General features: G+C 36.5%; 1 protein-coding gene across 1 annotated transcript in view; it reads right to left on the bottom strand.

Moving 5' to 3' along the window:
• CFAP36 (cilia and flagella associated protein 36) overlaps positions 1 to 13,674 on the bottom strand; it is a 29,379-nt gene extending 15,705 nt beyond the window's left edge. Inside the window, exons 1-3 of the mRNA XM_032410958.1 lie at positions 13,322 to 13,674; positions 10,493 to 10,557; positions 9,409 to 9,510 (exon numbers count right to left, since the gene is read on the bottom strand). Coding sequence (XP_032266849.1) covers positions 9,409 to 9,510; positions 10,493 to 10,557; positions 13,322 to 13,436 — 282 coding nt within the window. The 5' untranslated portion in view covers positions 13,437 to 13,674. The remainder of the gene's footprint in view (positions 1 to 9,408; positions 9,511 to 10,492; positions 10,558 to 13,321) is intronic.
• Positions 13,675 to 13,888: the final 214 nt, after the last annotated feature.

The raw sequence follows: 13,888 nt of genomic DNA on the forward strand, positions 1-13,888 counted from the left end.
AAAAAAAAAAAAAAAAAAAAAAAATCTTTAAAAAAAAAAAAAAAAAAATGGGCAGAAGACATGAACAGACATTACTCAAAAGACATACGGAGTGGCCAACAGACCCATGAAAAGATGCTCAATGTCACTCATCATCAGGAAAATGCAAATCAAAACCACAATGAGCTATCACCACATACCTGTCAGAATGGCTAAAATTAAAAACAAAAGAAACAAGTGTTGGCAAGGATGTAGAGAAAAAGGAACCCTCCTGCGCTGTTGGTGGGAATGCAAACTAGTGCAGCCACTGTGGAAAATAGTATGGAGGTTCCTCAAAAAATTAAAGATAGAAATATTATAGGACCCAGTAATCCCACTACTGGGTATTTACTCAAAGAATACAAAAACACTAACTCAAAAAGATATATGTACTGCTATGTTTATTACAGCATTATTTACAATAGCCAAATTATGGAAGCAGCCCAAGTACACAATGATAGATTAATGGATAAAGAACAGGTGGTATATAGATACAATGTAATATTATTCAGTCATAAAAAAGAATGAAATCTTGCCATTTGCAACAATATGGATGGATCTAGAAGGTATAATGTGAAGTGAAATAAGCCAGAGAAAGACAAATACCGTATAATCTCACTCATATGTGGAATTTAAGAAACAAAACAAACGAACAAAGGGAAAAAAAAGAGACAAACCAAAAGACAGACTCTTAACTACAGAGAATAAACTGATGGTTACCAGAGGGGAGGTTGGTGGGGGAGGATGAAATAGGTGAAGGGGATTAAGAGTACACTTATCATGATGAGCACTGAGAATGTATAGAATTGCTGAATCACTATATTGTACACCTAAAACTAATATAACACTGTATGTTAACTATACTGGAATTAAAATTTAAAAAAAAGGAAATCATAAGGAAGAGAAAATACATTTATAGTACTGTGATGTATTTATAAAAAAAAAAATCTGTGTAGAAGTGGACCCACACAGTTCAAACCTGTGTTGTTCAAAGGTCAACTGTAGTCTTAAGAGAAATTTCTTTTTTTGAAAGAGAAATTTCTAAAATATTTCTAACTAAATGAATATACAACTTATTGAAATTTGTGGGGTGCAGCAAAAGTAGTGCTCAGGAGAAATTTATGGCACTAAAAGCATATATTTAAGGGATGCCTGCATGGCTCAGTTGGTTAAGCGTCTGCCTTCGGCGCAGGTCATGATCCCAGTGTCCTGGGATCGAGTTCCACATCGGGCTCCCTGCTGGGTGGGGAGCCTGCTTCTCCCTCTGCCTGCCACTCCCCCTGCTTGTGCTCTCTCTCTCTCTCTGACAAATAAGTAAATAAAATTTTTTAAAAAGCATATATTTAAAAAGAAGAAATATCTAACGTCAGTAATCTAAGCTATCACCTCAGGAACTACAAAAAGAAGAATAAATCAAATCCAAAGTAAGCACAGGAAAAAAACAGTAGGAATTAGAGAAGAAATCAATTAAATTTAAAATAGAAAATCAACCAAACTAAAAGTTGATTCTTCAAAAATATCAATAAAACTGAAAAACCTCTAGCCAGGTTAACTACGAAAGAAAGAGAGAATAGATATAAATTACTAATATCAGGAATGAAAGAGGGTGCATCGTTACAGATCCCAGAGACATTAAAAGGATAATATAGAAATACTGACAACTCGGGATGCCTGGGTGGCTCAGTTGGTTAAGCAGCTGCCTTCGGCCCGGGTCATGATCCCGGGGTCCTGGGATCGAGTCCCACATCGGGCTCCTTGCTCAGCAGGGAGCCTGCTTCTCCCTCTCTCTCCCTCTGCTTGTGCTCTCTCTGTCAAATAAATAAAATCTTAAAAAAAAAAAAAAAAAAGAAATATTGACAACTCTATGTCCACAAATTTTATAACCTAGACGAAATGGACCAATTCCTTGAAAAACACAATGTGCCAAACTCACACAAGAAGAAACAGACAATCTGAATAAGGTAATAAATAGATAGGAATATTCTATCTATATCTATTAAAGAGAAGGAATCAATAATTAATAACCTTCCAAAACAGAAAGCACCAGGCCTAGCTGGGTCCCCTGGTTAATTCTACCAAATATTTAATGACGAAATTATACAATTCTCCACCAAAAAAAAGACAAAACTTTGAAGAAAAGTTATAGATTCATATTATTTCTCAAAGGAATAATGATTACATATTTATTTGCCGAAGTTAAACAGCATAACCTATAGAACTGATGTAAAAGCTTTTCTACTGATTTAAATTATTAAGGAGAAAAAAAGTATGACTTTGAAATCCACTATCTCTTCTATATATAATTTACTCAGTATCCATGCTATTGTCTCACCAACTCTCTCTGCATGATTCAGGTTAAGATTTACATATATTTGAACATGCATATGCAAATTTGCCCTTAGATAAGAATCCTCAAAAAAAAAAAAAAAAAAAGAAATTATACCAATTCTTCACAATCTCTTCCTGAAAATAGAAGCAGAGGGAGAACTCCCTAACTTATTTTATGTAGCCAGCATTACACTAATACCAAAACTAGACAAAGACACTACAAGAAAGAACAATCTCTCTCATGAACAGAGATACAAAAATACTCAACAAAATATTAGCAGATTGAAACCAACAATGTATAAAAAGAATTATACACCATGACCAAGTGGGATTTATTCTAGTTATGCAAGGTTGGTTCAACACCCAAAAATTAATTACTGTAATCCATCAATCACACCAAGAGGCAAAAAAGAAAAATCATATGATCATATAAATAGATACAGAAAAAGCATTTGACAAAATCCAACATCCATTCACAATAAAACTCTCAGCAAATGAGGAATAGAGAGGAATTTCCTTAACCTGATAAAGAACATCTATAAAAAACCTGACAGCTAACATTTTACCTAATAATGAAAAACTAGATGCTTTCCTATTAAGATCAGAAACGAGTTCCCTCCCACCACTCCCACTCCACATTATACTGGAAGTCCTAGCTAATGCATTAAGAAAAGGAAATTAAAGGTACAAAGATTAGGAAGGAAGAAATAAAACAGTTTTTCTTCACAGATGACAGGACTGTCTGTAGACAATCCCAAAGAATCAGTTTAAAGAAACTCCTGGAACTTATAAGTAATTATAGCAAGGCTGCAGGATACAAGGTTACTATACAAAGTCTCCTATATACTGACAATGAGTAGTGGGAAAATGAAATAAAAAACACAATACAATTTACATTAGCTCCACAATAAAAGAAAGTACTTAGGAATAAATCTAACAAAATACACAAAAGATCTATATAAGGAAAACTAAAAAACTCTGATGAATGAAATCAAAGGTAATGTAAATAAATGGAGAGATATTCTTTCATAGATAAAAAGACTCAACATCGTTAACATGTTGATTCTTCCTAATTTGATCTGTGGATTTACGCAACCCAAACAGAATCCAGCAAATTATTTTGTAGACATCAACAAACTGATTTTAAAATTTATATGAAAAGTCAAACGTCCCAGAATAGCCACATAATATTGAAAAAGAACAAAGTCAGAGGACTGACACTACCTGATTTCAAGACTTACTATAAACTATAATCATCAAGAGACACTATGGTATTGGTGAAAGAGTAGACAAAGAGATTAATGCAATGGAAAGAACCTGAAAATAGATCAACACAAACATAGTCAACTGATCTTTGACAAAGAAACAAAGGCAATCCAATGGAGAAAAGATAATCTTTCCAGCAAATGGTGCTACAAGAACTGGATATCTACATGCAAAAAAAATGAATCTAAATACTGAATTTACACCTTTCACAAAAATTAGCTCAAAATGGAACACAGACTTAATCGTTTTAAAAAACAAAACCATAAAACCTCTAGAAGATACAACTTCTGAAGACACAACACCAAAAGCATAATCCATGAAAGAAAGCTGATAAATCACAGACTTCATTAAAATTTAAAAAAAAAAAAAAAAGGAACAACTTCTACTCTGTGAAAGACACTGTTAGAGAAGGAAGACAAGCCACAGAAGAAAATTTTGTGAGATATTTGCAAAACACATATCTGATAAAGAAGACTTGTATCAAAAATTGTATACAGAGAACTCTTACAACTCAACTACTAGAAAACAACTCAATTTTAAAATGGGCAAAAGTAAACCACTACACCCCTAATTAGAATGGCTAAACTGTAAAAAACTGACTATACCAAGTGCTGCCAAAGATGTGGAGCAAAAGGAACTCCCATTTATTGCTGGTGAAGATTCAAAATGGTACAACTACTTTAGAAGAGACTTCGGCAATTTCTTACAAAGCTAAACTTAATCTTACTGTATGATCCAGCAATCTCCTAGGTATTTATTTGCCCAAATGAGTTGAAAACCTTATGTCCACACAAAAGCCTAAATATGAATATTTGCAGCAGCCTTTTCATAATTACCAAAGACTGGAAGACACCAAAATGTCCTTCAAAAGGTAAATAGATAAACTGTGGTATATCCATATAATGGAATGTTACTCAGCAATAAAAAGAAATGAACTATCAAACAACAAAAAAACATGAAAGAACCTTAAATTCATACTGCTTAGCAAAAGAAGCCAGTCTGAAAAGGTATATGCTATATGATCCCAATTATATGACATTCTGAAAAAGGCAAAACTAGAGAGCCAGTAAAACGCAGTGGTTGCGAGGAGCAAGGATGGAAAGGATAAACATGTGGGAGACAGGGGAATTTTTAAGACAGTAAAACTATTTTGTAAGATGATGTAATGGTGGATATATGACATTGTGTATAAATCCACAGAACTGTGGAACACAAAGAGTAAACCTTAATATCAACTGTGGACATGAGTTAATAATAATGTTTCAATGCTGACTCATCAATTTTAACAAATCTACCACACTAGTGAAAGATGTTAATAATAAGGGACACTACTCTCTGCTCAATTTTCTGTAAACCTAAAACGGCTCTAAAGATAAAGCCTAGTAGTGTGCCTGTGAGGCTCAGTCGGTTAAGCGTCCAGCTCTTGATTTCGGCTCAGGTCATGATCTCAGGATCGTGAAATCGAGCTCTGTGTGGAGCCCCATGTCAGGCTCCAGCTCAGCATGGAGTTGGCTTGAGATTCCCCTGCCCCCTCCCCCACTCTCTCGCTCCTGTGCTCTCTCTCTCTCTAATAAATAAATAAAATCTTTTAAAAAAATAAAGCCTATTAATTTTTTTTAAATCTTACTAGTACTCACACAAAATATTGTTAGTTATCCTGTGTGTATTTTTAGAAAATGAAAGTTACACCACATATGTAATCTTTTCAATGATACAAATTATTGGAAAAACAGCATAATTTTGCCAAATTACTATCATAACACAAATGTTTCTGAAAGTGTTAACTTTTGTTATAAAAGTCAAAGCAAATCAAGACACAAAAGCAAAAAATACTGCTTGTCTCTTGCCATATAGAAGTCTTTTGCAATACAGTATATAGAAATCAATGACGAACTTTATCCTCAACAAAAAAATCACAAGTCACAATGAAGGAAGTCATTTTTGCCTACTTCAGTTGGAAAATACCACAAAATTACAAAATTCAACTGAAGATGACTGAAATAATAAATATCTCAGTAGTTATTATAGTATCATATTTTCTTAACAGTTAATTCATGAGCATGTTTTAAGAAATCACAGATTCAACAGAAAAACATGCTCTTACAGGTTTTTGGTTGTTGTTGTCTTAAACTAGAATTCTTCATCTGGTGCACTCCGTGCTATTCCTGCTAACTTCGATATACAGAGTATGGCAGGAGCAGTGGCCTAGGTAGAATCATGACCAAACCAGGTGAAAAAAATTTTGTTAAGTGGGCTTTAGCAGTATAATTCAATGGGAGCTGGTTTAAACAATCAAAACCAAACCAGCAAACCAAAACAAAATAAAAATTACCTCCTCAATAACCCAGGGCAAGCAGCTGGTTCCTTGAGTTAATTCTTAGGCACCCTATATTGGCATAATGGAATCAGCATTCTGATCTTTCTGTATAAAGACTAGATCATTGCTGCAAAGCAGTACATAAAATAGCTTTAAGCTGGTTTTCTGGTAATGATGATGGCTTTGTGCTGATTCAGTCATTTTGCTATTCAGTATCTGATGCTAAGTGTTTGCTCCAGAAGAGAATACAGCTAACTAGTCCACATGGGGATTGAACAATGACCCTGGCCTAATTAGCACACTGCTAATCAACTACCAAAATAGCCAGTATTAATTAGGAGGTGTTTCCATTTATAGACTACCTTATAAATGTCAGGTATTGTGCTAAGTGCTTTATGATCATTATTTCTTAAATTTTGCAAAAACCTTTCAAAGTAGATACTATGCAGATTTTACAGATGTGGGAACTGAGAATCAGAATGGTAAGAAAGGAAGACAGCACAACAATCTTACAGCTAGTAAATGAAAGCTCTAGGACTCAAATCTAGGTCTGTCGGTATCAAAAGCCTTGCCTCCCTGTACACAGCAAGACCGTATTACCAGTCAATTCCAAATAAATCAAAAGGTGTTGTATAACAGAACAAAAAAGATGTGTTACTCTTGATCTGAAAACAATATTTTAAAATTCTGAACATCTTCATTCAATTTAAAGTTATCCAAATAATGAAAACAAAAGGTGGATATGTCTGCTATTAGCATGAACATCTTTATTCACAAAGTAATTCAGGCTCATTCACAATGACTTAATTAAGAGATTGACAAATATTCACCAAAGTAGAAAATATTCCTGAAAAACAAGGAAAATAAAAACAAATATCAACATCTTAAAAGAAACCTAAATATTAGTTAATAGTTTTCAAATTATTCCTGCCCACCTAAAAAGGAGAAGAAAATAATGCCTGTTATTGTCCTTAAACTAAACTTATGGTACATATAGAATAAAAGCTACTGTGAACTGTAAAACAACTTTCACTTTATAGCATTATTAACTAATAAAATCAGATATTTATTTACATTAGTTGGGGCATACCAATAATAGTTAAAAATATTTTTCAAAATGCCATGTTGTATTAAAGATATTGTGTAAGACTGTTGAATCACAGACCTGTACCTCTGAAACAAATAATACATTATATGTTAAAAAAAAAGAAGAAGAAGAAGAAGATAGCAGGAAGGGAAGAATGAAGGGGGGGAAATTGGAGGGGGAAATGAACCATGAGAGACTATGGACTCTGAGAAACAAACTGAGGGTTCTGGGGGGGGGGGGATGGGTTAGCCTGGTGATGGGTATTAAAGAGGGCACGTACTGCATGGAGCACTGGGTGTTATACGCAAACAATGAATCATGGAACACTACATCAAAAACTAATGATGTAACGTATGGTGATTAACATAATAAAAAAAAAGGATGTTCTATCTCTAGAATTAGAGATGATCGCTAAATAAGAAAATCTTGTACAACAGAGAACTATAGCAGGAAGCACTGGATTAAACAGTAGTCAAAGCACCCTCTTCTAGGCCATGGTAAGAAGATAATTTAAGTTAACAAACATTTATTAAGAACTACCTACTAGTAACTAGGTTCTCATCTATGTGCTAAACACTGGGAATGCAAAGATACTAAAAATATTTCAAAGGATTTATAATCTAGTAAGGCTAACAGACTTGTAAGAAACTAGAATTTGGGGCAGAGTACGAAAAAATATAAAAATGTCCAGTGAGGGGGCGCCTGGGTGGTTCGGATGGTTAAGCATCTGCCTTCGGCTCAGGTCATGATCCCAGGGTCCTGGGATGGAGCCCCACATCAGGCTCCTGGCTCAGCGGGGAGCCTGCTTCTCCCTCTCCCCCTGCTCATGCTCTCTCTCTCTCTCTCTGTATCTCTGTGTCTCAAATGAATAAATAAAATCTTAAAAATAAAAATGTCCAGTGAGGTAGAATGAGTGCTAGTCTACCCTAGCATATCAGAGACCAGGAAAGCTGTCACAGGAAGTAACATTTTAGCAAGGCCCTCATGATAAGAGGGATCTATCTGGTAAGGAAAAGATACTGGGGTGGGGAGGTAAGGGCCAAACATTCCAGGGTTAGGGAATAGCATGAGCAAAGCCAGACGCATGGATGCTTCCAAGAACAAGTGGCCTGGAATGACAATAGTACATAATGTATCAAGAAATTACAGCAGGAGGAGACTGAAAATATAATTTAGGGTCACATCACAGACAATCCTCACTATCATTTGGCTAAGGAATTACAGTTTATTTAGCAGAAAATGGAAAGCTAAAGCAACTTGAGAAGAAGGCTATTTAGGTAGTAGTAACATATCCCTACCCTGAACTTCTGAGCAAGGGCTTGCAGTTGGAGTGCCTGGGCTGGTATCCTGCACTACTACTTAATGAGCAGAGGACTTTGCACTAATCATTTAATATATCTGTGCACTGGGTTTTTCATTTCTAAGTGGAAATAAAATAATGCCAAATTCCTATGGGGCAGCAGGAAGATTAAATGAGATAATACATGTCAAGTGCCTAAAACAGCAGCTAACATGAGCCCTCAGTAAATATTAGTTATAAATACACATAATATCTAATTCAAACCAGCACTGCAGAACTAATGTGACAATAAAAGTAGTTCCAGGGACACCTGGGTGGCTCAGTTAAGTGTCAGACTCTTGGTTTCGGCTCAGGTCCTGATCTCAGGGTTGTGAGACGGAGCCCCGTGTCTGGCTCCCTGCTCAGCATGGAGTCTGCTTGGGATTCTCTCTCCCCCTCCCTCTGCCCCCTGCATTCTCTCTCTCTCTCTCAAAATATATAAATAAATAAATAGATCTTTAAAAAAATTTTAAAAATTAAAAAAATAAAAATAGTTCCAAGAGAAGGAAGCCCCAGGAACTGTGTACTATAGAACGGCTAAGATTAAAAAAGGGGCAACTGAAAAACCATCAGAGATCTATATAAATAAAACAGTAGTATATAAATAAAACAATGGAACAGTTTATATAAATAAAAACTGTGATGTATTATAGTTCTGCATTCAGAAAGTTCCTTTTTAATTGCATTAGTTCATTAATGCCTCAAATTACCATTTATTTGCGGGGGGTAAAGGGCAGAGGGAGCAGGAAAGAGAATCCCAAGCGGGCTCCAGGCCCAACAGGGAGCCCCACACAGGGCTTGATCCCATGACTCAGATCATGACCATAGCTGAAATCAAAAGTGGAACGCTTAACCAACTGACCCACCCGGGTGCCCCACAAATTATCATTTCTTGAGGTAATTATAGAAAAGAACCCACATGTGATGAATTAGCTTTTCACTCATACAATGTCTAAAATAGTATACTTCGACCATCAAATATAGCAAATTTAAGTGAAACCCTGGGCATTTTTATGAAAACTATATGTTAGCAGAATGATAGAAAAGCAGAACCTGTGATGTACGGGTCTTTGCAAGAGGAGAAGTGCATGCTTCTTGAAATTGATCTTCATTAATTCCAATTTCTTTGAGGTAACTTTCCAGCAGCTTTTCAACCTAAAAACAGAAAGTATAACTTTTATAATTTACATAGAAAAATTCCAAATGACAATTTTCATGTTAAGTGTTGAGTTTAGAAAAGAATAATCAAATGTTTGCTTGCAATTATTAATCTATATAAATTATATTATATGGCAATGACAATGTCTTTCACCAAAAAAACCCACAAACAACGAAAAGTTAAAATTTTTGCAGAGAATCGGGGGCGCCTGGGTGGCTCAGTCGGTTAAGCGGCTGCCTTCGGCTCAGGTCATGATCCCAGGGTCCTGGGATCGAGTCCCACATCGGGCTCCCTGCTCAGCGGAGAGCCTGCTTCTCCCTCTCCCTCTGCCTGCCTCTCTGCCGACTTGTACTCTCTATCTCTATGTCAAATAAATAAATAAAATAAAATAAAATAAAAAAAAAAAAATTTTGCAGAGAATCAAATGAAATTTTATTTCCTCTACCTGAAATAATTGAAGTCAGGGTTGTGACAGTCAATGTAGTACAACTCTTCTATTTCTCAGGCATTTTTAAAAATCACAAGACAACCATGGCAAATTAATAATTAACACTTCTCTAGATGCATCAACAGAAGATTAAAAATAAAATTTAAAGATTAGATGCAAGATCCCTTAAAATAGTTGTCCTAAATTCATTTCTTAGATTCTAGAGTAGAAGAGATAAGAAGTCAAAAGGATGAAATGCTCAGAGAAGCGTTAGGGCCTGATGGAACTGGTAGTACTATTAGGGTAGACTGGATTTTTTTTATTCTTTTTTCTTTTTTTAAGGAGGCTCTACTCCCAATATGGAGCTTGAACTCACAACCCCAAGATTTAAGAGTCACATGTTCTACAGCAGAGCCAGCCAGGTGTGCCTAGAATGGATTTTTTTAATTAAAGAATTTTAAAATGGAAAAAGTCCATGTTTTTAATTTAGAAAAGCTAAAATTAATATTATTTTAATTACCTTTAAAAACCAGTGGAAATAAAATACTCACTAGTTCTTTGTATTCCTGATGAATCTCTGTATAGGTCAATTTGCTTTCTTCTTCATCATCAAAAACTAAATTTAAAAGAAAAATATTATTATATAGTGTACAAAAACAAATCCTTTCATTAATGCAAATATAAAAGTGCACTCCTTACATCTTACAATAGAATTCTTGTTCTTATAACCTAGCTCTTCAGCTTTGAATTCTTGAATTAAAAAAAAACTATGTGTATATATATATATGATATATACATATATTTGTAATAATATATGTTATTTGTATAACATATAACAGTGTTTTTTCCTACTTAAGATCTATTTCATATGTAAGACAAACACTAATTTGCTACTTTCAATAATAAAAGGCAACAATTTCTTTATAAACTTTTAATGGAATATTATTAATAGTTTTTAAACATTAATTCCTTTTACAACAGGCTCCAGATTATGTTACCATATTCAAAATTTGCTGATGCAAATTTTACTGAGAGTGACTAGGCCATTTTTGCTCCATATAAGTCAGTAATGAAATTAAAATAAATAAAACCAAAACAAATGTTTACTCAATGATCATATGTGTGAAACAATGTGGATTAGAAAGATATATATTCCATCAAGAAGCTACAATCTAATTAGGGAAACACACCAAATTCATGAATTGTTAACAATAAACTTTTTTAAATTCCCCCTAAATGATCTAAAATGCAAAACTAACTTCTTTAACTTTCTATTTAAAGCTCTTCAATGACTGTTCTTTGCTTAAATAATAAATGCAAAATCCTTAGAAGGCCAGACAAAACCTCCAAGTCTCATCTCCTTTCACTCCAAAACCCAAACTTTGCACTCTTAACATACACCACTACTTGGAATGCCATCAAACATAACATGTGCAGTGCTTCAAACTCCTGTACATTTGCTCAAGTGTTCCTAGAATTTTTTGCCTTTACCTAATCCTCTTCCCCCAACTATTCTTCAAGACATCGCAAATGGCACATTCTCCAAGACCTGCCACCCACTCCCAACTCCTGGGCTGGTTAGATCCCTTCCTTTGAACTCTTACAATAGTGCCACATGCCTTCCTTTATTATAACACCTGACATTTTAGATTTAAATTCCATTTACCTGCCTGTCTTCCCCCACTAAATCATAAACTTCTCAACCACAAGGATTTTGTTTCATTCATCTCTCTATCCCCAGCTTCTGGCCCATAGACACTCAATAAGTGTTTATTGAAATAAATGCTGATATCACAGGTTGTACAAAACTTATCTTTAAAGAATAGCACACTGACAACCTAAAGTTACTCAAGTGTTAACATTTATTTCAAGTGACACTAGGATGTTACTTCCACTTCTACTGGCATCTGCTCTATGTAACACTGGGCATACACACAATATAGCAGCAACTTAATTAACTGTTTCCAGTTAATTCTAAAACCAAATTACTACATTACATATGTATAAGGCTTCCCTGTACAATTACACAATCAGATGTATTACTACTGAGATGCAACCGCTTTTGACATTTGGGGATAAAAAGACCAATGCTTTAACTTTTTTTCATTTTAGCATTTAGTCTCGGAGGCATAAATAGAATCAAAAAGTGACATAATTCTTTTTTTCTCCCAAAGGAGGTCAGAATTCCACATGCTTCATCTGTCTCAGAATTTTAAATTTTTAAAAAGATCATAAATAAAAATTATTTTGAACTTTAGAAATTATGCATAAAAACAATACTCTCTAAACAATTAAATACTCTCTGAATTTTGATTACAGCATAATTTTGATTATGGTAATGAAAAGATTCAACGGTCAAACTAAAGTTTATCTTTACCAGATTCATGGACTCTTAGGGTTGAAAGGACTCTTCAAAGGTCATCCAGGATAACTCACCATTTGATGGTTGAATTCCCCTCTATAACATCTCCATTAAGTTGCTGTCAAATCCATTTAAACACAGCTACCGTCTGGGGAACTCATTACCTTTTCAGGTAGGCTAACTTAACTGGGATACATTCCCCTATGGAGCACTTCCTTCATAGAAATTTGTCTGTGGCTTGTACCCACTGACCCTTACAAAACAAGTCTAAACCCTCCAACATAAGGCAGACGTTCAAATGATTAATGGATATTACTGCCCTGCAAGTCCTGCCTGCTAAACAACCATGATATCAGGTGGGCATTCATTCATATGACATGGTTTCTAGCTCCTTTTCCGTACATGGACTCCAGTTTGTCTCCGAGAACTGAATGCAGAATTCTAAGCGTGAATGATCACGGCCTGGGGGTCCTTTGCCCTCACAGGGAATATTATGCCACCTTTATATACCTCACTTGTTAGAAGATACCCCCATTTTTGGTATATCCGAGAGTCCGAGTGCTCAGGAAAGGCAAACAGGCCACTGGGTCGCCAGCTCTGGGCCTGGTGGAGCAACAGTATGCCCTCCCTTTGCGGTTAACTGTTTAGATCAGAAGGAACATAGGCGAACTGACCTCTCTCCTCCCCAGTCCCTGGGGAAATTGTTGAAGCCCACCCAAACAGTGCACCTGCCCAAGGAAGAAACGTGCAGGATAAGGTGAGAGACCCAACATAGGATTGAAGTCTAATGATTTCCGGATGTGTGCTTGGGCCCAGGGAAAGGGGAGTCCCCGTCTTCAGTTCCGTGAAGGAAGACGCTGGCGCAGTGACAGCAATACCTCCTACAAACCAGCTCTGAACCTGGCCGACAGGGGTAAAGACCTGAGAGATGAGAGATGGTTCGTGGCGACCACCTTCCTGCCGATCGCTGGTGAGAGAGAGGCGAGAAAGAATTGTCGGTTCGAGATCTGATTTTTACCTTCACATTTCTGCTCCACAAAGTCCAAGATGGGGATGGACCAGTCCGGGCCTCGCAGGAACCCAGCGATGCTCTCCACTACCCATTCCACCTCATCCTCTTCTTCCGCAGCCATCCCGCTGTGCGGGGCGCCGCGGAACCGTAGGCCAGACGCCCGGAGCCTGCGTAAGGCTCTTGGGCCGCAGGGAGCCGAGACAGAATGGGAGAAGAAAGAGTGGTCCCCGCAGTCCCCCCGCTACCTGGACGAAACCTACAAACCAGTTAACGTAAAACGGTCGCTATGGCAACACGCGCAGCCGCCCCTGACAGCCTCCCGGAAGTGAAGCCTGCTTCCCTGGAGCCTGCGATCTCAGAGAGAGGCATTTGAAGAACGCTTCCGATTGGCTGGAACAGGACAGTACCGCATCAAAAGATAGCCTTCCGCGCATTGGCCCGGAGTTGCTAGGGCTGGGAGCAAAAGTGTAGCCATTGGTTGGAGGTACTAGCAGGATTCGACGTTCCCTCTTCGGAGAAGTGCGTAGGAGCCAAGAAATGGCGCAGTGAGGTACACGCAGTGACGGGTCCTAC

The sequence above is a fragment of the Phoca vitulina genome, unplaced genomic scaffold, assembly GCF_004348235.1.
Source record: "Phoca vitulina isolate PV1807 unplaced genomic scaffold, GSC_HSeal_1.0 scaffold12, whole genome shotgun sequence".
NCBI classification, from domain to species: Eukaryota; Metazoa; Chordata; class Mammalia; order Carnivora; family Phocidae; genus Phoca; species Phoca vitulina.